General features: G+C 32.8%; 4 protein-coding genes across 5 annotated transcripts in view; 2 read left to right on the plus strand and 2 right to left on the minus strand.

The window, feature by feature from the left end:
• Positions 1–278: 278 nt before the first annotated feature.
• Positions 279–3,737, minus strand: LOC120213214 (glucomannan 4-beta-mannosyltransferase 9-like). Its single transcript, XM_039211356.1, has 8 exons — positions 3,453–3,737; positions 3,213–3,311; positions 2,883–3,135; positions 1,742–1,852; positions 1,408–1,658; positions 1,131–1,330; positions 602–796; positions 279–519 (listed from the first exon to the last, which is right to left on the minus strand). The coding sequence occupies exons 1-8, from the start codon at positions 3,687–3,689 to the stop codon at positions 357–359; spliced, it is 1,509 nt and encodes a 502-aa protein (XP_039067287.1). The 5' UTR covers positions 3,690–3,737; the 3' UTR covers positions 279–356.
• The window catches only part of LOC120213213 (pyruvate kinase 1, cytosolic-like), a 32,668-nt gene continuing 6,768 nt past the window's right edge, over positions 1,964–27,863 (plus strand). Inside the window, exons 1-18 of one of the 2 annotated variants that reach the window (XR_005524777.1) lie at positions 1,964–1,968; positions 6,286–6,294; positions 19,231–19,302; positions 20,197–20,293; positions 20,480–20,577; positions 20,782–20,937; positions 21,333–21,410; positions 21,524–21,655; positions 21,910–21,990; positions 22,158–22,229; positions 22,325–22,414; positions 22,748–22,892; positions 23,009–23,097; positions 23,333–23,428; positions 23,705–23,772; positions 23,914–24,013; positions 24,092–24,151; positions 24,231–24,446. Coding sequence is in view for 1 of the 2 variants with exons in the window: in XM_039211355.1 (XP_039067286.1) it covers positions 19,234–19,302; positions 20,197–20,293; positions 20,480–20,577; positions 20,782–20,937; positions 21,333–21,410; positions 21,524–21,655; positions 21,910–21,990; positions 22,158–22,229; positions 22,325–22,414; positions 22,748–22,892; positions 23,009–23,097; positions 23,333–23,428; positions 23,705–23,772; positions 23,914–24,013; positions 24,092–24,151; positions 24,231–24,383 (1,584 nt within the window). In the remaining variant the exon portion in view is untranslated. Of the gene's footprint in view, positions 1,969–6,285; positions 6,295–19,230; positions 19,303–20,196; positions 20,294–20,479; positions 20,578–20,781; positions 20,938–21,332; positions 21,411–21,523; positions 21,656–21,909; positions 21,991–22,157; positions 22,230–22,324; positions 22,415–22,747; positions 22,893–23,008; positions 23,098–23,332; positions 23,429–23,704; positions 23,773–23,913; positions 24,014–24,091; positions 24,152–24,230; positions 24,492–27,863 lie in introns of those variants that run through there. The other variant, XM_039211355.1, reaches the window with a different exon arrangement.
• Positions 5,287–9,979, plus strand: LOC120213215 (probable ATP-dependent RNA helicase ddx5). Its single transcript, XM_039211357.1, has 8 exons — positions 5,287–5,563; positions 6,067–6,218; positions 6,387–6,720; positions 7,113–7,201; positions 7,288–7,387; positions 7,970–8,224; positions 9,153–9,325; positions 9,582–9,979. The coding sequence occupies exons 1-8, from the start codon at positions 5,408–5,410 to the stop codon at positions 9,847–9,849; spliced, it is 1,527 nt and encodes a 508-aa protein (XP_039067288.1). The 5' UTR covers positions 5,287–5,407; the 3' UTR covers positions 9,850–9,979.
• On the minus strand, positions 17,332–18,276 carry LOC120213404 (protein PIN-LIKES 1-like). Its single transcript, XM_039211563.1, has 4 exons — positions 18,222–18,276; positions 17,912–17,939; positions 17,605–17,843; positions 17,332–17,507 (listed from the first exon to the last, which is right to left on the minus strand). Exons 1-4 carry the CDS (start codon positions 18,274–18,276, stop codon positions 17,383–17,385), a joined length of 447 nt encoding a protein of 148 aa, XP_039067494.1. The 3' UTR covers positions 17,332–17,382.

Below are 27,863 nucleotides of genomic sequence, written 5' to 3' on the forward strand. Positions count from 1 at the left end.
ATTTTTTATATTATCTTTAATCATTTTTCTATTATGAATTTTGACAAAAATACCTCTTAGATCTCTCGTAATTCTAAATTTAATAAATTAATCCTTATTATTAAATATTTTAAGGATCTCGTTTTAAAAAGTAACATATGATCTACATATTTTTGGGACGGGCATGATACGAGACTTTGCTTTAAAGAATAAAAAACAATGCTAATTGCCCGTAACGTGCATTCTTATACGGCTTGAAATAGATCACAAATACAATTGAATGAAATAAACAAAAACAAAAACAATCAAAGAAATTGAAGTGCTCTTATATTTGGAGAAGACATAGAGAGATGGATTCTGGTTTGATAATTTTGGGGCTAAGAGGTTGGAACAAAGGTTCCGACATAACCGAAACCTGTGACGAAGAAGGCGATCGACTGGAGGAAGAGGAAGATGAAGTAGCGGTTCTTTCCGAAAGCCATATCGTAGCAGCCACACAAGAAGAGGTATGCCCCAACACCAAGCTCAAGCAAATGAAGCCTATAAATGTATATGCAAATATGTTCATCATAGATTGTGACTCGACGAAGATAGTAAATGTTAATCGGTCGAGAGTAATTACCTGTCTCCGATTCGATTATGGGTTTTCTTGGGAGATTTTGCAACTAATTTAGTCTTGAGAGCATCTCCCAGTTTCTCAGTAACAACCCATTCGTTCACTCTTCCAGCCTCCAGCAGACCGATGAACGTCCCCTTTGTCCGATGTAGAGACATGACATTCTCGAAAAGAATCCAGAACACCACTAGATGCAATGACCTGCAACATTTTAGTAAACATGTACTTGGATTTATATTTGAATATGCATTAGTCACAGGTATCGGATACAATATTCTAGTGTCACAGATCACAAATCAAGGTTGCAAACATAAGTGCCTTAGGAGTTTCGAGCAATGCATCAAAATCAAAAAGCTCTCTAAAATCGAGTTGTGCTTGTTACCATCCAAAAAGCTCCCATTTGAGAGACTCAATACATCAAGTACATAGAAATCTAATAAGATTAAGAGTCAAGAATAAAATATAGACTTCGAATTGTATCGGTACTTTATCTTGTGGATAGAGTTTTTAATCCTATAAGCATCGACCCAAGTACCTCGGAGTTCCGACGGCATTGAGAATAGTGATGATGGAAGGAATGTAGACAGCACCCCACTTAGGAACTTGGACTTCAGGAAGGAACACAGTTGAGGGTAAAACGACACAGTAGAAAACAAATGTGACAATGTGAGCCACTATCTTTCGGACAAAGAAGAAACAGTAGATCACATAAAGCTTCTTCCATACAGTAACTTTCTGCAATCAAAATGCAGGTTAATGAGTACAAAACAATCGATTTTGATTTCATTTTCATTATGATTTCGTGTTCGTACCCTATTTCTCATGATTCCCATTGCCATTTTCTTGAAGAGATTAGCTGGTCCACAAGACCATCTATGCTGCTGATACCTGTAAGCTTTGAAAGTACTTGGCAATTCATTCTTCACCTTGAGGTCACCTACATAAACGAATTTCCAGCCTTTAAGGCTAGCCCGGACCGCCAAATCCATGTCCTCCACCGTCGTTCGGTCTTTCCATCCACCGGCCTCGTTGAGTGCCGAAATTCTCCATACACCAGCAGTTCCTGCAACATGTTATATACCTTCTTATAACCATGTCTTATGTAATTAGAGGACTTAATTAAAACTATTGATGCCCTTTGTTTACCATTGAAACCAAAGAAAGCATAGGTTGAAGATCCCACTTCTTGTTCAAATTTGAAATGGTAATCTAATGACATCTCTTGCATCCTTGTCATTAAGCATTCATCTGCGTTGACTGCAACATAAACCAGAACTCATAATCAGTATGTTAATCGGCTGAAAATGAAAGATCAATGCAGAATCTAGTAAAGGATTCAAATGTATCAACATCATGTGTCATTTTTGTTCCAAGTAATTGACAATTCTCTTTTATCATTTCTTTAATTAGATGAAAATAGTTAGCCCCACCAACCTCGGTTCCCTTGATTACATTTTTTTTAATTTGTGAGTTAATTGCATCATGTCCCCAGACTATAATCCTCATTTAAAATTGGTCCTTAAACTTTTAAGTATTCTAATTTAATCCCCAAACTATGACTCTCATTCTAAATTAGTCCTTAAACTTTTGAACATTCTAATTTCATCTCTAAACTATGACCCTCTTTCTAAATTGGTCCCAAAACTTTTGAGTGTTCCAATTTCATCCTCAAATTCATCCAAATATTTAATTAGTTTCAACCATAATTTAACCTAAATTTCATCTAGGTACCTATAGCCATGTGTCAACTTCTAGATATAAAGATGAAAAAGATGTATAGTTGAGATACCTATTTTGATAAAAATTACTTTACATACCTAAATTTAAAAAAAAAATGAACACTGTATGTAAAATAGAACATACCTATTTTCTAAATAACCTAATTTAAAGGATAAATCACACCATATGTCACTCAATTATTAGTAAGATTATAAACAAGTGAATGAACGTTAAAACATTACAAATGGATTATTCAATTAATTGATCGTTACAAAGATGTCACTCTATTATTAGTGTGTAACAAACTTTAATTTTTTAATTACAATCGCGTGGCCTGATTACAACAATAGAGTGAAATTTAGTGACACATTTGTAATTTTACTAACAATTGAGTGACACATTTGTAGTTTTACTAACAATTGAGTGACGTGTAATAAAATTTATCGTAATTTAAAAGGAAATACAGCAGGAGCACCGACACAAAGAGAAAGAAGGTGTCCAGCAAAAGAGACAGCAAAAGTTACTTAATAGAGTTGGAAGAAATTAAAGGTGTGGTAATGAAGGTTACCAAATTCCCAACGTGCTTGAACAAGTGCGATTTCAGGGTTGTTGACAAGGAAAGGGATGGCTCGCCATAGGAAGTCTGGTTCGGGCTGGAAATCTGCATCGAAAATGGCCACATAATCACACTGTTTCACGTAGCTACGCTTCATTCCTTCTTTCAAAGCACCTGCTTTGTATCCATTCCTATTGTCCCTTATCTCGTACTTTATGTTCATCCCTTTGCTTGTCCATCTTCGGCATTCTTGTTCCACCATGCTCTACCATCGGATTCCAACATCAATATTCCAATAAACGCTACTAATATTTCATACATGAGTAAAGCTACTCCAAATACCTTGATGCTATGATCCGTCGAGTCGTCGAGAACTTGGATTATGATCCGATCCGATGGCCATGAAAGTCCACAGGCAGCTCCGATGGAAAGTTGATAAACCTGTGTATATACCACAAATCTCAGATCAGAGATGGATTGAGGGGACTGGCCAGTTCCCTTTAAAAATTTCATATTCTTATATAACTTAAATATTTTCTATTGATAACGGTACATACTCATGATTTTATGCTAAATACGAACCTCTTTTTCATTGTACATTGGGATTTGTATTAGAACCATGGGGTAAGCACCATTACCGAGCTCAACATCATCCTTCATCGGCTCCCATTTGTACTTCTTCTCAGGCTTTTTCCCAAACAACTTGAGAAAGACTATGACAATCCCCATATACAACCTGTCGACGAAAAGCATTATCGACATGGCCAGACACAAGATGACCATAGCTTGCAGAAACGGCACGATCAGCGATGCCTTCATTTGCTTCCATATCAACCCGATTTGGCCTGTGACGATGCTTGTCGTCGATGTCACCGGTATCTGCTCCATCGAGATATATGTATATGTATATTGTGTGTGGTTTGGTTTGGTTATAAAGAAGAACATGAATGTTTTATTTGGTATCCTAGGAGGTGTGATTAATGCTTGTGAGTTACGTACATGCAAGGTTGTATTAGAGACAGCAAAGCAAACTAGGGTTTTGTCAGTAAGTAGATCAAAGCACTCCATTTCAGCACCACACCACAAAGGTTCGCCGAGGAAAAATGGTCAAAACTAAGAAAGGATCAACTGAACTTAATCTAAACGATTTCAGTAGTGAAAGAGAATATTTTTCTTTCTCAAATTTGAGTATGACGTATCCAAGATGCATATATTTTATCACCAATTAGTTAAAAATATTTCAAATAATACTAACTCATAATCATCCCAACTAATAAAAAAAATAGCGGAACTTAAACAGGCGATGAAATTAGGCCAATTCCCAGGCTTTCGTCCCTTTGGAATTTGGTATATTTTTCAACATGCAGCTAACCCAGCCGGGTTTACACATCGCTTTCAATCATTTGGCTTTGGGGTGATGGATGACAGAAAATGATGATAGGATTTCTATAAATAATATTTTTAGTTATAATATATATAGGTTAGTATCACTTACATAATATATATATATATATATATATATATATATATATATATATATACACGTATAATTTATGATCGTTTGATGAATAAAAATATATTGTTGAAATTAACTTATTTTTCTAGGTGAATATTTTCTCATTTTATACAGTAATTAATCTTAACCATATATTTTCATTCATCTAATGATCCTAAATCTATATAAAACTAAAATAATTTTACGTTATATAAATGCATCTCACCCTTATATATCAAGACCCTTATATTACACATTTTTGATGATTTATTCTCGGGTAAGTAAAACTTGATTTGATTAAAAATATTAGTTTTTGGACTAAATTCGAATTGCTTCGAATCAAAATTTTATAAATTTGACTCAATTAAAAAAATTAAATTTACAACGAGTTATAAAATATAACTCGAATAATAACTTTAAACTTTTAGTAATTAGTGGATTGATTTTTAAGTTAGAGTCAACCCTTCAATTATGTATGATATATAATATCACATATAAAAAAATATGAAGAGATATAAATGTATTTTATATGGTTATAGAAAATCATTTAAATTGCAATCAAATAGTATCATAATATTATAATTATTTACAATTAAATCTAAACAAAAACTTGAATAACTCAATTCAACTCTATTGAAATTTTATAAATTTGGCTTGATTCTAAAATAAATTTAAATAATATTTGAATTATAAAATATAATTCATTAACTCAAATAATTTAAACTTTCTTTTCACTCGATTCAATCGAACACTCACACATGCAAAAACAATCTTATGAACTAATCAATTAGACTGGAGCCCAAAATTACAAAAGCCCAGCCACGTAAAGTGCCTCCTTTACCAATTTAATCCTTCGTTTGGTCTTAAAATATCTAAAATGCCACTAAAAGTACCACCCAATAAAGCTTCATAAACCCTAACTGAAACTCAACCCGGCTGCTTTTTATTTTCCATTGCAGCAACAATCCTCTCAAAGGTTGCATTTTTCATCACTTATTCAAAACAAATTGTAAAATTAGAAACAATTTTTTGTTAGCTTTTAATGGCCAAGGGAGATGATTCAGTTAGAAGAAAGAAAAACAAAGTACAAAGAAAGAAACTAAATAGGAAAAATGATTCCTCAACTGTCTCAGCTCGAATTGCTTCCATTATCGCCGCCAAAAAGCGCCGAAAATCCGGTAAACGCAGCATGTGTCAGGTATTCTAATAACCCTTTTATAAGAACTATTGTTTTTTCATGCTGGTTATTTTTTTTTCTGGGTTAAATTTGGTTCTTTTATTATTTTTTGAAGTGCATATGATATAGTATTGAATTTTTTGAGTTAAAGATAGGGGACTGATCATGAATGGCGTGTTTTTATTTCTTTTATGAATTTCTTTATCCAATTTATCGTATTACGTGGGAAATGTAGAAACATTATTGGTAGGGATTATTTTTTAAATGTTCTTAATAGCATTTGGGATTGAATTAGTAGTTTATCAGCATATCTGTTATAGGTCTGTCGGGAAAGAACTAAATACTGATTTGTTTGTACCATAGAATGAGAATTTTGCATGATGAGCTTGAATCAGGAATGATAGTAGGTTTGGGCATGGTTTTTATTTTCATGAATTATAAGATTGTTCAGGTGGATATGAGTGAGAAAGGTCATCGGCTTTAATCTGTCTTCTTAACATAGTGGATTTTAACATGTTATTCAGGGGATGTGTTTTAGCCTTCCTACTCCTGACGATCCCTTCAATGATAGACTTGATAAGAAGGATATCAGTATCAAAACCATGCCTTCAAAACGGGATCAGAAAGTTTCAGCCAAGAGGGAGGACAATGTTCCAACAAAAGGAGCTGTTCTTGGGCATAATGTGAAAGTAGATAGTTTTGGAAAGGTAAATGAGAAGGTAAGGGCTTTGAAGGATGAACAGAAAAAATCAGTTACATTAATTACGAATGTGGGGAAGACTAGACACATAGACACTGGAAGATTGAAGATTCAGCCAGATAGAAAGAAGGTGGGTGTCCATAGTAATCGGGAACTAGCCTGTGAAAGTTCTGATTGTCCATCGAAGTATCTTATAATCTGCCTGAAAACAATAGAGGATTCACTGTATCCTGATGGTACCTACAATGGAGAAGAGGGAAAGCATCTATTTGTAAACCCATGGGGTATTGAGTTCTGGAAATGTTATTCTGCTGGTAAGGATATACTTGAGACAAGTGGCCCACCTTCTGATTTTGAGCAAATTGCATGGATAGCTTCAACTGCTGCTGATGTTATTTCTAGGAGAGAGAAAGAAGGTTACTTATTCACTGGTCCTTTCATTCTTTTCATTGTACCATCCAAAGAAAAAGCTCTCCGGGTTTGTATAATCCTCTCTATGCCTTTCCATTATATACTTATTAGTTTTTATATTTAATGACCTTTTTTCTCCAGCAGTTTTTCTTCTGTTATCTTTATTCTATCTTTAGAAGCCGGACACAAATCAGTAATATAACATGATTGGCCTACTGTGATATAAGCTAATATTAAGATATTTGATAGAAGGGACTTTGTGGCTATATTAATATTTCACCGTCTGCTAAGATAAATGGAAATAAATGTAAACGTATATCCAAGCGTTACAAATACACAAGAAAATTATCACATTTGAATAGAGTCTGTTTTGCTAGTTTAATTGTTAATGCATTTGATGCGGTAAGCCAATATTTTGTTAGTTTGTTTATTTAATAATTTCTCATCAATCCTGCTCAGGTGCGTTCACTCTGCAAGCCCCTGAAAGCTCAAGGCATACATACAGTGAGTTTACACTCAGGTGCTTCCATAGACCATCAGATCAGTGGGTAAATATAATCTAAATCTTTAAACCTTTTGCTGTAAAAGATTAATGTCGTCTTGTTTCCCTCAATTTCCGTGGTTTCTTCTGTAGTCTGCAGAGTTGTGAACCTGAGTTTCTTGTGTCAACACCCGAGAGACTCTTGGAGTTAATTTCCTTGAAGGCCATAGATATATCTGGGGTCTCCATGCTGGTAAACATGTCTTTTTCATTTGAAAATTCTCTTTGTTGCTTATGATATGCTCCCTCATTTCCATGCTCAGACTTTAATGTTATTTATGCTAACAAATATCTAAAATTATTGGTCAATATTTATGGTTATCAATGTGTATATAACTAGGTTGTCTTCTTAAGCCTTCTTTTATACTGAAATTTCTCCTGTCATATTTTTTTTTCTCAGTTCCATTTGTTCCAGTATTGCTTGATAGTTTGATTTTCAAATGTCGTTATTCTTGTGCATCAGTAGTGCAATTCAAGTTTGTTTTTGTATCGTACACATTGCATATAGGAAGCTTATACGTTATTTGAATATTTTTTTCTATTTTGGAATGTCATCAAGTTTCATTCTGAAACATAGATTTTTGACCCATTGACTTCTACTTGCACACGCATCCTTGCTACTTTTCTCCCTTTACATATCTACATGTATGTTTGTTGGTATTTATGTTGAAATTAAAAATCGTTTCTATCAACCTTCTGTGACGGCCTTAAACATCAAATCACATTTCATTGAAGTCATTAAATTTTATTTCCTAATGATTAAATTCTTTAATAGGTTATTGATGGTATGGAGTCTACTTCTGGTGGTTGTTATCTTGATACAGTAAAATCCATCAAGCAGGCTATTTCTGGAAAACCCCATACCACGGTATTCTTTAATTCCTTCAGTAATGCTTCTGTTCCGGCTGTGCAAAATCTACTGAATGGATCAGTCTATAGATTATCACTCAATGATTCTGTCGCCAGTCAAAGCGCTTGCATCATCCAGTCTATACATGTGTGCGCTTCAAAGGAAGAAAAGATAAAGAAGGTGGGCTTTTTTTTATGTGTTTGAACATTTGAATGTTGACTTGATATATATTGTGGATGAAAAATGAAAATATCTTACCATTGAGTTTGTTTTATTTTTTAAAATAAAAACTGAAATTTATACGGTCTCTAAACTTTATTAAAACTAAAGCAGTCTGAATCAAGCAAATATGTTTAGCTTGATATAGGTTCCAACTGAGTTAAATTGGTTTGGTTTTGAATGCAATTCACCGATCTCTCTTCTTCTGACACATTGGCTGTCAGTAACTTTTAGGATTAGACCATTCAACATTTTACTGCAATTAACTTTCTGTTTTTGGAAGGAATATTTTAGAGATACGGTCAGACTTAATGTTGGGATTCATTCTGAAATATCTGATCCCATTGGTAATTGGTTATAGATGCTTTCCATTTTATCTCTGTTCATTTATCACCTATTTATCATCATTTTGCTGTGATTGATGTAATGGTTACCATTATGCTCCTTCGGGTTTTCTACATGACATGCTTAATCATTTTTCTATTTCATCTTCTTCTTTCCTTTTATGGTCGTTGGACGAGGAGTCCAAAAACTATGGCTTCAATGAAGCCCGCATTTCTGTGGCCTTGTTTTGAAGCCTGAGGCACACTAAAGTGTCAAAAGGCGAGCGCCCCTTTAAACTCGCCCCGCTTAAGTACCTCATTTATCGCTGCACCTTAGTTCCTAGGCACACACCTTGACAACCTTGGTAAAGAGTAGGGTAATGTGGATCATCATGGGATGTGGGGACGTGGAAAACACGTGGTTGCTATTTTTATCAAACAATGATCAATTGATCATAGATTTGTAGTTTCAGTTGACATTGATCAGTATTTTGGGCGTTAAGATTTGACTTTCAGTTTTCCATAATTTAGTATTCTGAAAACTTGTTAATAATGATATTTTACAGGGCATTCATGCTTTGGATAATGCATGCAGCAATCAAATAATACCACAACCTTTGAAGGTGCTGTACATAGTTGGAAAAAACAATAATGTTCAAAAGTTAGCGTCAGCTATCAAATTCAAGGGATATTCCATCTCAACCAGCTGCTTCTCGAAAGTTATGGAATTTGAAAACAGGTAAATTACGAATTATATGTTCCTTTTCGAACTACTTAATGTCATGAAGATTTGATTTAAAAGATTTACGCATGTGAGACTCAATCTAAAAGTCATGTTTGACTTTAACTATTTAGGTTTTCTGTGACTCTGTTCTATATTTTTCCATGATACTTATCCTTGATATTCGATGGATGTTACTGTTCTTTTCAAGGAGCTTGCCAGCTATTTCCGGTGCTTGTATTCGTAACTGATATGTTGTTATTTTCTTCCCCAGTCTCGATTGTGGCAGACCTGCAGTCTCCATTATTGATACTGAACACATCAATTCTACAGATTTAGGAGAGTATGGTGTTGTAATAGTTCCAGATTATGTACCATCAGTTGATTATTATGTTCAAATTCTCACAAGGATGGCAAGGCACACAGTCAATGGTATATTGCATAGCTTTTTAACTAAAGATGATGCACGGCATGCCGGTCCATTGATTGGAATCCTTGAACAATGTGGTTTGGCAGTACCTGAAGAGCTAAAAAACTTGTGACGACGTGTATCGACCATGTTAGCATCTTCGAAAATAAGTATAGTTCTTTCAAAGATCCTCCAGTCTCTTTGCGGGAAATGTTGTAAGGTGAACTGTGCATTCTTTTACATTTAGCCCGCACGTTTTGCTAAGAATTTGTAAAATTAGGTTGTGGCAACAATTATTTTAACATATAGTTTTAAATATTCAATGGTTGAGTTGACAATTAGTGGCGTTCTACCACAACTAGAAAAGGCTATGTGTTATTTGATTTTGATCTTTACAATGGAACTCTTGAATGTAGTCAAACTTTACAGCAATCCATTGTTTCTATCTATGATCCTCCCCTTCTTCCTATTAACTTGGCTTAAACCGGCAAAAAGGAAAAACCTGAATCTGCCTCCACCCCAAAACTACCAATTATTGGCAACATCCATCAACTAGGCAAGCTTCCCCACTGCTCTTCCGAGACCTCGGGTAAATATGGTTCCCTCTTGCTTCTGCAGTTGGGGTAAAAATCGACTTTACTGGTTTCATCAGCCGACACGGTTAGAGAAATCGTCAAAAACCATGCCATCGTTTTCTCCAATCGGCCAAAGATCACAGCGGCAAATATCTTTCTTAACGGATGCAAGTTTGCATTTCTATTCAGCTTGTCATTGCCAAGTCGAACTCCTACTATCTGTGACTCACCAAGTCCTTTTAACAACAATACGATTGGAACATAATTAACATACTCTCCTTGTCATTTTCTCTACGAAATTGACTTGATTTTGATGGTTTTGCTCATCTTTGTGTTTAATCCAACAATTAGTTTCTCTGTGATCGTAGTTCTTGCAATACCGACATTGGATAGCACTCTTGAATGGTACGTTCACCAAACTAGCATAATTGTTAATGTGATTCTCCTTAAACAAGCAAGTCTCCGGACAGGGTCTTGCAAAAATAACTTATCAAGTGATAAATTTATAAACTTTTTAGATAATTATATTTGATTAAATTCTAATTATTATTAAAGGGTCCATCCCTTTGGGTTAATGTGTTAGGTCACACCATCTGATTAAAGAATCAATGACCATTACTAAAGTTATCTTTTTGATAATTTTAGGGACTATATTATAATTTTTAAAAATTTGGTGACAAACTAAAAAAGGAGTTAAATGATTAAAATATGTGTAATTTACCCTAAAATATATGCACAAATATAACTTTTGAAAAGTTTACATTATTTTATCTGAATTTAAGATTTCTCATATTAGATTTGTATTACGTAATCATGTTTATCGTGCATTATTAACATATATTTTACAAGTTTTTATAATGCATCCTCGTATTATGTCTCCATCATAATTATATTAAAAAATTTATATTTTACGACAGAATTTCTTTCCAAGATTTGTTAGGCTAAGTATTGTTACTTGTTTACCTAAACTGCCTTTACTTCTTCGTCAATCTTTAAAAATTTAGGATAAACAACACCGTTAGTCAGTCGACTATTAGTGTGGTTTTGTTTTAGTAATCAAACTTCACAAATTTACGTACTGATTACTAACGTTATTAACGTTTGCAAATTTAAGAATGAAAATAGATTATTAATAAAAATATATATTTAAAATATTTAGAAAAGCGATTATCTCCGCGTACCCTCGGTCGATCCCCGCAAAGCTATAAAAGAGGCAAATTGGTGCAGAATTTCATCATCAAATTTGCTAATGGAGCTGCCGAATAATATAGCTAAACTTTCCATGAATGCATTGTTTCCGTCTCTGATTCTCCTTCTCTCCCTTTTAATCTGGCTCAAACTAGCAAAATCAATAATCCTTAATCTTCCCCCATCACCCCCAAAGCTCCCAGTCATCGGCAACATTCATCAGCTCGGCAAACTCCCCCACCGCTCTCTCCGAGACCTCTCGAGAAACTACGGTCCCCTCATGTTTCTGCAGTTGGGGGTACAATCCAACTCTAGTAGTTTCATCAGTCGAAATGGTCAGAGAAATTCTCAAAAACCATGACATCGTCTTCTCCAGCAGACAAAAAACCACAGCCGTAGACACCTTGTTTTATGACTCAAAAAGCTTGGGTTTTTCACCCTACGGTGAGTACTGGAGACCACTGCAACAACAACCGAGTGGGTAATGGCTGAGCTTTTAAACAACGCAAGTTCCATGAAAAAGGTCCAAGAAGAGGTAAGAAACGTAGTGGGAAACAAACACAAGGTAGAAATGGAGGACATCAACAAAATGAAATACTTAAAAGTGTGTGGTCAAAGAAACTTTAAGACTACATCCGCCTGGTGTTTTTGTTCTTCGAAGAACATCAACAAGTGTCAAACTCGGAGGCTACGACGTTCCTTCGAACGCTACGATCTGGATCAATGCATGGGCCATTAACAGAGATCCCAAATGGTGGGAAAAACCAGGACAAGTGGCTTTATACAATTCAAGCATGATATGTATGGGAAGATTACAAGTAGCTATCGAATCAACTCTTGTGTTTAAAGTAGGAAATAGATCTACAACATAACTAAATAACTGTCAGCTAGAGAAACAATATTAGAAACAACCCTGAAAATTAAAAAAAAACCCCATTGTTTTCAAAGAAAAAAAATAAAAGATGTATTAAACAAAATAAAATAAAGAAGACTGTTCTACAAAATAAATCTCTAAAACAAAACCTACAAATATAAATAAGGTAAAGAAACATTTATTTGTTAATTTGAATGAATAGAAGAGGATTAAAGTGAGAGAGAAAGGTAAAGTATTAATTTGCATGTGGTTAATTTGTCAGCTTAAAATATGTTATACTCCACCAATTGCGTTTACTAATTTATTTGTTATAAATTAGACGATACGGAACATTTAATATAAAACACCATCCAATAGCCTTAGCTTGTTTACAAGCAATCAAAAGTCGAGTTTAAATACAAGATTTAATAACGTGAGGAAGCATTCCACTAATTCGTTAATTAAGTGATCAATTATTCACTAGATACACATAGTAAAGACTTTAATTTTTATATGTTTTTAAATCTTTAGACTAATTAAATTTAGTGATCGGAATTAAAATTCTTGAATTTTAGATAATCTATTCTTTTTTTTCCTTTGTCTCATAAATCTCCAAATCTCATTTGTCCACTTTAGTTCATTTAACGATGCAAAAAGTAGGTGAAATTTAAAAGTTTTTATAATATGTTAATGGATTCTATCTAGGGATGGCAATGGGTCGGGTCTGGTTTTTGGGCCATCCGACCCGACCCGAGAAGAAAATATCCTCCACCCGTGACCCGACCTGATGAAATTAAGGTTTCACCCGACCCGACCCGAATATATGACTTAGAAACCCGACCCGACCCGAAATAATAAAAAAATATATATTTTTATTTAATAAAAATAATGACTTAATTGAAAAAAATTATATATAGAGGGGTATTATTGTAATTATCTCTAAATATATAGGATAAAATTATATATATTTTTCGGGTCGGGTCGGGTCAGATTTTTCCACCCTAAACCCAAACCCGACCCGACCGGACCCCGGATTTTTTTTAAAAAAAATCTGACCCGATCGGGTCGGGTCGGAACCCATCGGGTTCGGGTTGAGTTGTCATCCCTAATTCTATCTTTCTCTTGATCCAATATAAAACTTTTAAATTTTATATATTTTTAAATTGTTGAACGGGTGAAAATTAATTGTTAAGATTAACATTAAGAAATGAGAAGATTTTTATAAAAAAAATGATGGAATATACTTAATTTAAAAGCTTTAATCTTATACATCTTTTTCAAAAGAAATAATCTTATATATACATCAAATTCAGTGGACTCACATGGTTTAAAGCAATATTTTATTCTTCTTTTTGTTTAATCATCGGTATATGATCTTATGATCGACTATTTCGAATTGAATTTTACATAGGTCTATTATGGGCGACCCTCCCAACCCAGTTTGCTCTTGTAATACCCCAAAATTCTGTTAGTGACTAAAATGAATAAATTGAAAGTTTAGTGGTTAAAATATAAATGTGAGAAGAGTTTAGGGACCAAAGTGTAATTTTAAAAAGTTATGTAATTTGGTCCCGTAAATAAATAGTTTACCCCCAATAATGATGTTTCTAAGAGTTTCAAATTTTTTGTACGGATTTTGTATTAAAAACTATAATGCAATAAAATTCGAAAAAAATTCGGATAATTGGATTGAATTAGATTTTTGAGATATTTTGGAGGATGATAAGGTAATGTCAATATTATCATTTCCATGTATTAATTCAGAAGGATTTAATATGGACCATTTGATTTAAGTTGATTTTTCATGCTTGTATAAAAAATCAGTTGGAAAAATTCACATAATCGGAACGAATCAGATTTTTTAGATATTTTGGAGGATGATAAGACAATGTCAATAATGTCATTTACATGTCTTAATTCGTAAGGATTTAATATGGACCATTGGATTTAAGTTGATTTTTCATGCTTGTATGATGATTGAAATCACTTGGAAATGCTTATGTTGAATTTGGCTACTTAGGGTTTATGTTGAAATTGGAAGTTTTAATTGAAGTTGATATGTAATTGGTTGGAGTTACATGGAATTGGTGGTAGGAACTTGAATTCACGCTTGAATCAAAGTGGAAATGATGCTAAAATACCCTATATCATTCGGCCACGGTGAAGAAATTAAGGATGCAAAACAATAAAAACTGTTTAGATTTTTTAATCTGGCAGTAAGTTTAAAAAATCACTAGAAATTCTATAAAATTATTAGGACGTTATTTTTATATTGTTGTGTTATTATGTCAATCTAGTTTCTTTTAAAGCAAACAAGGATTGATTTCAAAGTAAATAGTAAAATATATGAATTTTTTATCGATGATAGGTCAGAAAACATGGCAGCAAATTCTACTCAAAACAGAATCTAGAAATTGGATTATAAGATTTACTATAAATTGTACATGTTGAATTAGAAAGAGTGCTTTATATGGTTAGATTCGTATTTGAATTTAATTTCAAACGGAACAAACGAAATTAAATTTCATTGTGTAGATTAATACAGAATAATCATTCTTTAAGGGTAGTGCAGGCTGTCAAGATATGGAAATTATAGAAATGAAGTGGAAATTGATTGAAGTTAATGTACTATGCTTGAATAAATGTCATATGGCTTGACCATGTTATTAGATGGTTGAATTTGAAGTTAAATAGGTGGGGACCATTGTGAATAAACATGATATGTTGGGATGAATTCTAAAAGAATTCATTTGAATGGTTAGATTGTAGATTTTGAAATGATTATGTGAGCTATTGGTTGATATGAGTATTATGAGGATTGAAGTTGTATTTTGAAGTGTTAAGGTCAACATGAATTATATGAAATGGATTTAATATCGATTAAGAATCAAAATAATTTTAGAAATTTTTATGCTAATGTGATATTATGTTCATGTTAGTAAGACACTAACATGTACTTTGAAATTGTATGTGATTTGTATATGTGTACATGAAGATCGTGATCAAAATCGAAATCAAAGCAAGCTTAAAACTAACGAAAAAGTTCAGGAGTGAAGTATGAATCGCTAAGTAAGGTTACCAGTGAGGCATTACCATGTGAGTGCATTTTACTTACACTATTACAAGTATAACATGAGGAAGATTTGCGATGAATCAACATTGAAAGATTCGAAAAGAAAAAGATTTTCAAATCGTATTTTCTACATTTCATATTATTTTATTAAATGATATTGAATAATTTCGAGCATGAATTGCCTATTGTACTATTATATGATACTTGATTCTGTTGACATTTGAAAAGATCATGATAAGTGAATGATATATGATTTTGATGAAAATGCTTATTGTAAATGCATTGAGAGTCATAAGTATTATTGGCATGCCATAGAGGTGGAGCATTTAGCACGTTTGACGTTACTTATATAATGGTGGTGCTACTAGCAACTGCATGGTATTTAGCACTTCTGACGTTATGTAACAGTGGTGCTACTATTAGTTATATGGTACTTAGAACGTCTAATGTTACTTATGTGACAGTGGTGCTAATGTACATTCCGAATACATTTATGGCACATATTTGATATTGGTACTCGCACATCTAACGTTACTTATGTGATGGTGGTGCTAATGTACATTCCGAATACATTTATGACACGTATGTGATATTGGTACCCGCACATATGTGATGTTGATGCGATGTATTTCTTATTATTAGCACATTGATATTGTGTACTACTGTACTTATGCATTATATGTGGCACTAAAAGTGCAATAGTATATGTTCGACTGACTCGCATACCTTACATTCTCATTGGTTTACATTGGACTATGAAATGAATAAAAGTGAAAGGCACAAGTTTGAAATGAAATGAAAAGTACAAGAATTGAAGTGAGATGGAAAAGTACAAGTTTGATCTACTTACGTTGGAACAAAGTTTCCATCGAGAACTTTGATTTGGCATTGAAAGCCTTATATATATGAAATGTTTTTTTACAAGTTATTTTATATGATATTGACTTTAGTAAGTTAAATTGGTTTTATTAAAAACTTTTATATGATTTTTATTATTTATTTTAAAGTTATCTACCTCACTAAATATTTACTTAGCGTCTAATGATTTTTCACACATAGGTAAAGGAAGTTGAGTGGAGTAAGGAGCATAGTTTGGCATCATTTATCAAGGTATATTACTGAAATCAGTAATGACATCCTACTGTTGTCATATGTTTTTATATGAAGGGATGCTCTGATATGTCTATAATTTTAAATGATATGTAAAAGTTGTTTATGAGGTTTTTAGTAATTAAAATATGATATGAATATGTTTGAAACTAGTTTAAAATGGATAATATTTGTTTTCAATTACCAATAATAAACATGGTTTACTAATTAGTATTTTAGTAAATTTGACTATTTGCTATCAAAACGAATTGTGTTTTAGGCAATATCACTCTTTACATGAAACAATATTGAACTGTCATGTTGCTGCCTGAAAATGGATTTGAGTTGAATATTAAAATATTATATTTTGATGTTATGCGATTTGGAATTTTTAAGTCTTTGACATTATTTGAATGATTTTAGAAAGAAACAAATTTTACTGATTTTCGAATAACAAATGTTTTAAAAGTATCATGTAACATCTTGAACTCGTATTCAGTAACGTATACTGGAAATGGGTGTTACAGCTCCATTCACAAATGTCAGGAATTTGATTCCTAACTTTTCTTAAGAGATCTAATGTCTCTTCCCATTAGATCAACTGATTGTTGGTATGTTATTTAATCACAAGTATCTAATCTATTAATCGAATAATCTGAATATAACACGGACAGTACAAAGACTCATTATGGTGGACTCAAATTTAAATTCAACCTCAACATTGATGAAGCCTAAATAGATGCTTAGTTTAGACCTCAACAGTACAATCCTTCCCATAAAAAAATTCAACAAGTCTAATCAATTTCCAGCATCCTACAAAAGGAAGTCTTCAGAAACAAAAATCTGGATGCAAATTAGGCTATATGGCCCTTATTTGAAGAAAACAATTCAAGCCAGAAGCCGCATGAATAAGGTTGACCAAAGTGTGAGGGAGATTGACGCCACTGCATAAGTCCATATCATAATCACTGAACTTTCACTCTGACCGAGCTGCAAAATCTCAGATATCGTACCTGCAGCGCACCCATTGTTCATTTACATCACTCAACTTTCACTTCTGCCATAGAAGATGATGCAAAAAATCATACATAGTACAAGTTGTGTCATTACCTACAGCAGTTGCAGGCGGAACAGCATACTGAAGCATCAAAACGAATCGATATAAGGAATCCGATGTGACGATTCCCGAACGGTGAGCTGCTTTCACAAAATATATCCCCAAGAGAGGCATCACTATGTTCCTCACTGCTAAAATCCCTATAATCACAGACAGGCTAACTTCTGATCCATTTAAACCTCTCAGAAGGTTTGCCCCTAGTATCAAGGTCAAGCATGGAATTGCTGCCTCCCTGCATATCAGAAAACAGATAAGGCTACTTGTAATTACACCAGATGTCTATGATGAATTGTTTCATACCCCAACAAATTTACAGTAGTGTCATTACCTACAGCAGTTGCCAGCAGTTAAAAGTATTTTTCAAATACCACTGCAGTTGCTGTAGGTGCAAACACCTTCTTCAGATCAATCTTCCTCATAATCATCTTAAGATGATGAATTATCATCTCAAAAACAAGCACTTAATCATATAAATGAATGGCTTCCAATCAACATTTGCAACAAAGATAGCACTAGAGAGTGGAGATGAAAATTTCAGTGCGATAAACCTTTTCTCCTCCCCCGTAGGTCGTTCGAGGCAGTCCATCTCGCGCGAAATAATATTCAGAACCATGGCAATTTGTTGAAGGTAGTAAAGCTTCCCCTTCACTTGCATGCTTGCGCATGATGGTATACACATACGGCCACATAAAAATGGATCCTATCTGTTGATTAAGACTAAACAAAGAGAAATTTAAACTAATAACGTTCTATAATTAGATGATTATTTTATAATATTTAATAATTAATAGACTCAACAAAACAACGTCCTATAGTTGATGACTATTTATATACTTTACTCATAGAAATAAGATTGATCAAATATATTATTATCACGACCCTTTAAATAGTGCATGTCAATTATTCAAAATAAATAATTTAAACAATATTGACAAATTCATGAATGATTGTATGAATCCACGGCCAACCGCCACTTGTATTAAAGTTGTCTTAGACAAATTTCTCTTTTAATATCAAAACAAGCATTTATAAATTTGGGTAAATATTGATATTGGCACATAATTTTAGTTTCAAGTTTTAATTTATACTTAAATTTTACTTAGTTCAATTAACTGCTTGAATTTGAATTTTATTTTAAATAGATACCAAAATTTAACTCATTTGTTCAATTTAGTACTTGTGATTTTTTTTCTCAATTAGATAGTTAAATGTTGATTCTCGATTCAAATTGATACATGAACTTCACTTTTTGATCTAACTTAATATTGTAATTACTATTTTATAATAATTTGACAAATTCAATAATCGTTTTTAATTTTTAAAGTTTAATGATCAAAACAATCAATTTTTAATTTTCAAAAGTTTAATTATTAAAATAATCATTTGAATATAATTCAGTGACATTTAGTGTAATTCACCCTAATTCTATTTATAGTATAGTCAAAATCTATTGGTTGGACTTGTTAAATGTTGCCACCGGATTTATGAAGTGGTTTGTAATCTCCGACAATTTCCACTAATCCGCCGCTTGAAATTATTACATAAATACCGTGTACGATGATTGCGTATTGAATCATTGTCCAGTTCTGTCATCCCTAAGAAGCCATTGATTCTCTCAGAAAATGAATTCAAATAACTTGTTTCTTGAAGAGCCCATGCGAATGGCTTCTATTCTTGAGCCATCAAAGCCTGTAAGTTTCTTTCTTTTTCAAAAATTCTTTTTGTTTTTACTGTTTATTGATCTTCTGATTTTCTTGGTGATGAGTAACATGAGGAGAAATCAAAAGAAGAAATGAGTAAAAACAAGAGCATTATATGTATGATCTGAGAATTTGTTTGATCCTGGCAAAATAAACAATCAAGATCATTGTTTGTTTGATCTGAGAATTTGAACAGTTTTACTTCTAATTAGTTAAAGGAACTTGTGTGTGTGTGTGTGTGTGTGTGTGTGTGTGAAGAAATGAGTAAAAACAAGAGCATTATATGTATGATCTGAGAATTTGTTTGATCCTGGCAAAATAAACAATCAAGATCATTGTTTGTTTGATCTGAGAATTTGAACAGTTTTACTTCTAATTAGTTAAAGGAACTTGTGTGTGTGTGTGTGTGTGTGTGTGTGTGTGTGTGTGTGTGTGTGTGTGTGTGTGTGTGTGTGTGGAAGAGTATACTATAATTATTTTTTTTTAATCCTTAGAAGTTTTTGGATCATATTACTAATTTTTTTGGTTTGAATGTGGATTGCAGAGTTTCTTTCCTGCAATGACAAAAATTGTGGGGACACTCGGTCCGAGTGTGTGTGTGTGTGTGTGTGTGTGTGTGTGTGTGTGGAAGAGTATACTATAATTATTTTTTTAATCCTTAGAAGTTTTTGGATCATATTACTAATTTTTTTGGTTTGAATGTGGATTGCAGAGTTTCTTTCCTGCAATGACAAAATTGTGGGGACACTCGGTCCGAGTGTGTGTGTGTGTGTGTGTGTGTGTGTGTGTGTGTGTGTGTGAAGAGTATACTATAATTATTTTTTTTAATCCTTAGAAGTTTTTGGATCATATTACTAATTTTTTTGGTTTGAATGTGGATTGCAGAGTTTCTTTCCTGCAATGACAAAAATTGTGGGGACACTCGGTCCGAATTCGCAATCTGTTGAAATAATATCTAGTTGTCTTAAGGCTGGAATGTCTGGTAATACTTTCTTTTCCTGGCTTTTGAATATTAAATTTGCGTTATCATAGTCATGATAGTGCAATTTTTTGTCTAATTTTTGACATCAAATCTGAGTCCTTTCGGCTGTATTTGTTTTCATTGGAAGGCAGTTCAATTTACTTTTTCACGTTAGCTTTTTGGATGATTATGCTTTGTTTTCTTCAGTGGCAAGGTTTGATTTTTCGTGGGGTGATACTGAATTTCACCAAGAGACATTGGAAAATCTGAAGGCTGCTGTTAAGATTACTAAGAAGCTTTGTGCTGTAAGCCTCCTTTGCTCTTTCATTTAAAACCGGCTTTTTATTTTCCTTCTGTCATTTTACTCAATTGAAGTCCTTCGTATGTTCATACAACGGTTCATCCTAGCCTAGATGAATTTGTTTGTTTTTGTTTTTTGTTCTTCCTTGGAAATCCCATCCTCATTTACTAGAAATATAAATACTGCAATGTTGGACTTGTGATTTCAGATTATGCTTGAGACCGGAGGTCCAGAATTGCAAGTAGTTAATAAATCCGAGCACCCGATTACCCTCGAGGCAGATACAAAAGTAATACTTACCCCGGATCAAGATAAACAAGCTACTTCAAATCTGCTACCAATAAATTTTCATGGACTATATAAGGTCAGCAACTTCTTGTGAGATCTATAAATTTCATGGAGTATCAGTAGTCTGATATTTATCTCACTTTTGCATCTCATATTATCAATTTCTTTTCAATATCTTACATATGGATCGTATGTCTTCATGTACTCCATAATTATTGTCCTTAGAGGTTGTATATTAATGAAAGGGGATTTTCTTGTTCATCATCCACTTCTTCACATACTTGTTAACTGAATTTCTTTATCCGTAGTGGATGTGACCTTTCTGTTTTCGATTAGTAGTACACTGGAAAAGACTTCATTATCTCTCGTATTCTTCCCCTCCCTTCCTCCAGGTTTTCTCATGAAAAAGTAGCGTGTTAATTTCTGCATTCTAACGACAGTAGTTGACTCTGTTCCATTTGGTACTTGCAGGCGGTTAAGAAGGGAGATACTATATTTATCGGCCAATACCTGTTTACCGGAAATGAAACTACATCAGTGTGGTTAGAGGTAAGGGAAAAGGTTGCATCCCTTGCTAATGAAAAATATATTGCATAGAGGATGAGAAGTTAAAATGGTGTGGAAATTTAAGGGCCATTAATGTGATTCGTGTCTTGGTCCAGGTCGACGAGTTGAATGGTGAAGATGTGGTTTGCCTAATCAAGAATTCTGCTACTCTGTCTGGGACATTGTATACCTTGCACGTCTCTCAAATTCGTATCGAAATGCCTACTTTGACTGATAAAGATAAGGAGGTAATTTTCGTATTTCTATTTGATGTTGGATGTGCAATGGAAGAACGAGCATAAAAAACTAATATACCTTGTGTAATACTAGAAATAGAATAGTCAATTGCTGTTAGATGCATGTTTAAATTATGTGACGAGCCAATCCATCGAGTGTTTGATAGATTTTTTCTTTGTTTCTTTTACTCCAAGAACATAAACAAAATGATATGTTTTGAAGGCACTTTTTGAGATTTTGTTAACATGATTATGTTTTGCATCAGGTTATAAGCACCTGGGGTGTTCGAAACAATATAGACTTCCTTTCTTTGTCATATACCCGGCAAGCGGAAGATGTTCGTCAAGTAAGAACTTCCTTGCCCGGAGTTCCTATTGTTTAATTATTTCACTTTCCCCCTTTGCATTTTCATCATTCTGGTTTCTTAAAGTTGGTCCCAAATTCATAATATTTAGGCCTGAAGTTATGATTTCTTTCCATTTTACTAGTTACGTTTATCATTTCTGTGTACAGGCTCGTTCTTTTCTTTCTAAACTGGGTGAGCTCAACCAGACTCAAATTTTTGCAAAGATCGAAAATATAGAGGTCAGATGCATAAAAAGGCAGTTTCTAACACTCATTTGATTTGTACTTGAGATCGGTTTCGAATCAGAACCTTGTCTTTTATCAAATGCTTGTAGGGGTTAACTCATTTCGATGAGATCTTACAAGAAGCAGACGGAATCATCTTTGCTCGGGGAACTCTCGGGGTAGATCTCCCTCCTGAGAAGGTTAGCTTTTTTATTTCCACTGGCAGTGCACCGAATAGTTGTCCGAATTTAAAAGGCTTGATGATGTTGCTGATAGCTAGGAGGTATTGAGTGGCATCATTTATTTATTTATTTATCTGATTTTTAACCAAACATCAGCTAGTAAATTGTATTTGTAGGCAAAGTGATGCATCCCTACATCTGAAGTGGACTTTTGTTTCTTCATAAAACTGCCCTACTAGTTATTCGGACATTCTTCTTCATAAGAATGGATATCCCATTCTTTTAATTTATGGGACTAGACCAGCACCTCTAACTAGTTTCTTTTATCATTCTTCCATTTGAGATTTACAGGTGTTTCTATTTCAAAAAGCTTCTGTTTACAAGTGCAACATGATGGGAAAGCCTGCGGTGATCACTCGTGTCGTGGACAGTATGACAGACAACCTGAGACCTACTCGTGCCGAAGCAACTGATGTTGCCAATGCTGTGTTGGATGGTTGATTTTTGTTCACTTATACAATGCCCTTTTTTCCCTCCATTCTGTTGCCTTTGTGTCAGGTTTGATGAATTCAATCTATTGGAATCTTATTTTTCTTCTACTTTTTGGTTCAGGGAGTGATGCAATACTTCTAGGGGCAGAAACCTTGCGTGGACTATACCCCGTCGAGACCGTCTCTACGGTTGGAAAAATTTGTGCAGAGGTGAGTTCGGTACTTCGGTTTACCCTTGATCAGGAAGCCTGTTTGTTTCTACTATCCTAAGAAGTTTTATGGAACCACATATTGTGCCTGTTGTAATTTCCTTATACATGAATGTTCATTCTTATCGGTTTCCCTTCGGTATATATAAGGGTTCAAGGGTTTGAATTTTCGTTCCGATGAGCCTAAGGCTGATCATTGTACTGAACTCGGCCTCTAAATGAATTGCTTTCTGCAGGCAGAAAAAGTTTTCAATCAAGATGTATACTTCAAGAAAACTGTCAAACATGTCGGAGAACCAATGACTCATCTGGAATCCATTGCTTCTTCTGCGGTATTTACCTTTGATGCTTCCTCCTTTAAACTGTTTCTGTTTCCATCTATCCATGCGATACGGTCGAAACAAGGTATTGTAATGGAAAGAAAATAGCTACCTTGGAGACAGGTAGATTCATTAAAGGAATCTCTATCCTATCTATTGTCATATAATTGATTTGTGTTCGATGTAGGCTTGCATAGTTATGGTATTACCTTGTAATTATACGACTAAAACATCTGGAAGTCAAATTTTCGAGTCCTCGTATGTATAAGCGAATTTAATGTACTGCAGGTACGAGCGGCTATCAAGGTCAAAGCCTCTGCAATTATTTGCTTCACTTCATCCGGACGGGCGGCGAGGTTAACTTTATTATATTGTGTCCATTTCTTCTTGTTTTTTTTTTTAGTTCTTCGAGCATGGCACGCAAACATTATGCATATACTTCTTTCTTTGCTGACTGATGGCTAGTTGTAACTTCAAACATTGTTGTACTAGTGCAGGCTGATCGCAAAGTACAGACCATTAATGCCTGTGATATCTGTTGTCATCCCTCGGCTAAGGACAAATCAACTACGCTGGACTTTCTCCGGTGCTTTCGAGGTATGTCACTGGTTATTCATTCGAAAGCTCGAAATTAGTCTCTTCGTCACTCTGTTTCTTTTCTTCCAACCGTTGCAGGCAAGGCAATCCCTCATTGTTAGAGGCCTTTTCCCCATGCTGGCTGACCCTCGACATCCGGTAAGCCATTTATTCGGGGCTGTAGCATAATATTTCATATGAATCTTGCAGCCTTCTCTACCATGCTCGGGTTTTGCAGGCGGAGACGAAAAACGGCACGAACGAATCTGTTTTGAAGGTCGCTTTAGATCATGGGAAGGCCTCGGGTATTATAAAGCCTCACGACCGTGTCGTCATCTGCCAGAAGCTCGGTGATGCATCGGTGGTGAAGATCATTGAACTTGAAGATTAGAATGGAAGTTTGAAGGTAATGTTGATGAGATGTATCACAGTTTTACCGAGTCCATGACCTGAAAAGGGGCGTTAGTAGACGTATAAAATAAAACCGGCATCGCGGGAATAAATTTTATCTTGATAAATATTCGATTAATCGATAAAACAAACCCAATTAAACTTAATAGAATATATATTTTCTATAAAAAATAGAATATATAATAAATATATTCAGTCTTTTTAAATGAATTCAATTAATATTATTATCGATTCGATTAGGCAGATGTATGTTAAAAATACATATCTTAAAAGGACAACAACATAAAATAAATAGCACGAAATAAGCTTTAGAATATATTCATTTTTTCTTGTACAACTAGTTCTTTAAAATTCAGAAAATCAATTAAATATTTCAAAATTGTTAATTTTATTAAAAATAAAAATATTCATATAAATAAAAGTTGCGACCAGGTAAACTAATACATAATTAATATATATTTTTTTAATTATTAATACAAAAAAACTAATCACTTAACATCACACAAGGACTATATAAGGAAATGATTAAAATATTTGACTAAATAAGGTTGAACAGAAGGTAGATACGAACATATTTGATTGTATCGGCAAAGAAACCTTAAAATGGATCATGTTATTAAAAGATCACCGATAAACTGCAAATCAAACTCGAGTGATGTGAAAAAACTATCCACGAACGTAAATTATGTATCCAAATCTAATCATAAAGTCCAAAGTAAGGATGATTAGTATGCTAACAAATAAAGCACAATTTTAATCAGTTGTGACAATGTCAAATCTAATCTTAAGAAAAATAAAAACAATTATCAAACGACTGAAAATGTGTCATAAAAAGAGATGAAAACTTATCATAAAGACAAAGTTATTGAAAATTTAAATACAATTAAAAAGTAAGGATACACTATAAGAAAAGAAAAGAAAATAATTAATACCAACAGAAAAATATTTTAAAATGATATTTTGATGAATAATTTAAAATAATGAATTCACAGTTTTTATAGATAAATAAATGATCATTGATATTTTTTTCAATCAAGAAGGACTCAAAAGATGCGTTTATATGATAATATAAAACATTTGCCTAAAATCCTATTCGACCTATTAGCTCAATTGGTTAGAGTGTCGTGCTAATAACAAGAAGGTAACATGTTTAAAACCTGCATGTGCCAATTTTTCATATTTCCACTCATTTTTAAACAACGTCGTTTCCTCTGGACCAATACATTTTTAGATCTGGATGTAATTCTGAATATTAGTTTGTCTTGAGGTTTTTTTTCATGTCAAATTTGACCTCTTTATGCTATTTTTCTCTTTTTGGATTTTGTTTTAGGTAGTAGGTTGAGTTTGAAGTTAATTTATGGATTTTGATGTTAGTTCTGATCAGAGAAGATAATCGAAGAAGCGGAGGCGGTGGATACAAGGATGATAACTAGGGTTTGTATATAATTATAGTTAAAATGTTATAAAAAAAATAAAACCAAATTAAAAATTAATTATTTTTGTTAATGTGTCATGTCTTAATGACTAAATTATAATAAATTGATAATATAAGTGATTGAAATTTATTTTTAAAATTTCATGAACAAAATAAGATAAAGTGAACATAAAAGTGACTTCTGTATCAGTGTATCCAAAAAATGTCTCATCATGAATACTATCCCTAGAATTTTTCTCACCCTTAGGAAAAATATTTTGGATAAACTTATAAAAATCCAATTTTGAAGAATGAATTCCTACATATCATAGATTTTTTCTCGATCTTATGAAATTTAATATTAGAGTTGTGTATAGTGATGCTTTATGAGATACAAATTTGGTATATTTTGATATGATTTTATATTTTTTTAATTCAAATTTAAATTGAATTTAAGGTGAAAAATATTAATTTTACCCAAAATAATTGTGTAATTATTTCTTATTTATTTAAAGATAATTGTAACGATACTATCATATCTATATTTTTTTCAATTAGGTCTCTTATTTACCAAATAAAAATGAAAATTTTATATATATTTGTGTATGGTCAAGTGTGGGCTTTTACCCAAAAATTAAGTCGAGTGAAGCCTCACTTATTTTAAATTGGATTAAGTAATGAATATAGTAGTCTAATACTTGAGTCATATTGGGCCGATCTAAAATCTGATCCGATCGATTTTCATCTCTAGAGATGACAACAAGATGGATAAATATAGATTTTTTTTATCGGAATAAATCTAACATAATTGTATCATAAAAAAACTTGATCTTAATTCAATACGAGTTTAAAATATTTCTACTCATCTTGAACTCGATCCGATTCGATATGATTTAACATGATTTTAAAATTTTCACTTAAATTTTATCAAAACAAAAAATAATAATTTATTTAATTTAATAAAAAATGTTAAATTAAATTTTAACTTAAATATTTTTATTAAAACTTAACAAATAATTTATAAATCTATTAATATATTTTTATAATTATTTTAAAATGAGACAAGATAAATTCTTTTTTTAATTAATCATTGGTATCTAATCTATTACCGACTACTCTAGATCGGATACTGTAAAAGTGAGGGCGACCCTCAAACCAGTTTGTTCCATTCGCAAACACCAGGTTCGAACCCTACAACCTTACTTAAAAAATCTAGTATCTTATCCTACTAAACCAACTGATTGTTAGTGGACAAATTCATTTTAAATATGATTTCATCTAACTCAAAATTTAAATTTTATAAAAATTAATGAGTTAATTACATGTCTTCAAATTATGATCCTCATTTTAAATTGGTCACTAAACTTTTAAACATTATAAATTCATCCCTAAAATATGATAATCATTCTAAATTAATCCTTAAACTTTTAAATATTTTTGTTTCATCCCCAAGATATGACATTCATTCTAAATTGCCACTAAACTTTTTAAATTTTCAATTTCATCCCAAACTATATGTATATACTAATCACATCCCTTATTAATAAATTTTTTAGGACAAGTTATATTATTATATGTTTGAGAAAAATTGAAATTGAAGTTAAACTATGATTGAAACTACTTACATATATGGATGAATTTATGGGTGAAATTGGAAGATTCAAAAGTTTAGGGACAAATTTAGAATAAAACTCATAGTGTGGGGGATAAAATTTGAATATTCAAAAAATTAAGGACTAATTTAGAATGAGAGTCATAATTTGAGTATGAAATTGGAAGATTCAAAAGTTTAATAACCAATTTGAAATGACTGTCATAGTATGAGGACATATGATGCAATTAGCTCAAAATTAATTCTATTAAACCGAATCGAGTGATACTCGATTTAAGCTTTTAAGAGTAAACTACAAGTTCAGTATCCCAACTATCACTTTTGTTTTATTTTGGTTGCCTAACTATTTTTTTTCAAAATCATAACTAATGTTTAATTTTAGTTTTCCTCATTAATAATTAATTGTAATGTTGATGTGTTATCATTAGGTAATG

This window comes from Hibiscus syriacus, unplaced genomic scaffold, assembly GCF_006381635.1.
Source record: "Hibiscus syriacus cultivar Baekdansim isolate YM2019G1 unplaced genomic scaffold, ASM638163v2 tig00110020_pilon, whole genome shotgun sequence".
Taxonomy (NCBI): domain Eukaryota; kingdom Viridiplantae; phylum Streptophyta; class Magnoliopsida; order Malvales; family Malvaceae; genus Hibiscus; species Hibiscus syriacus.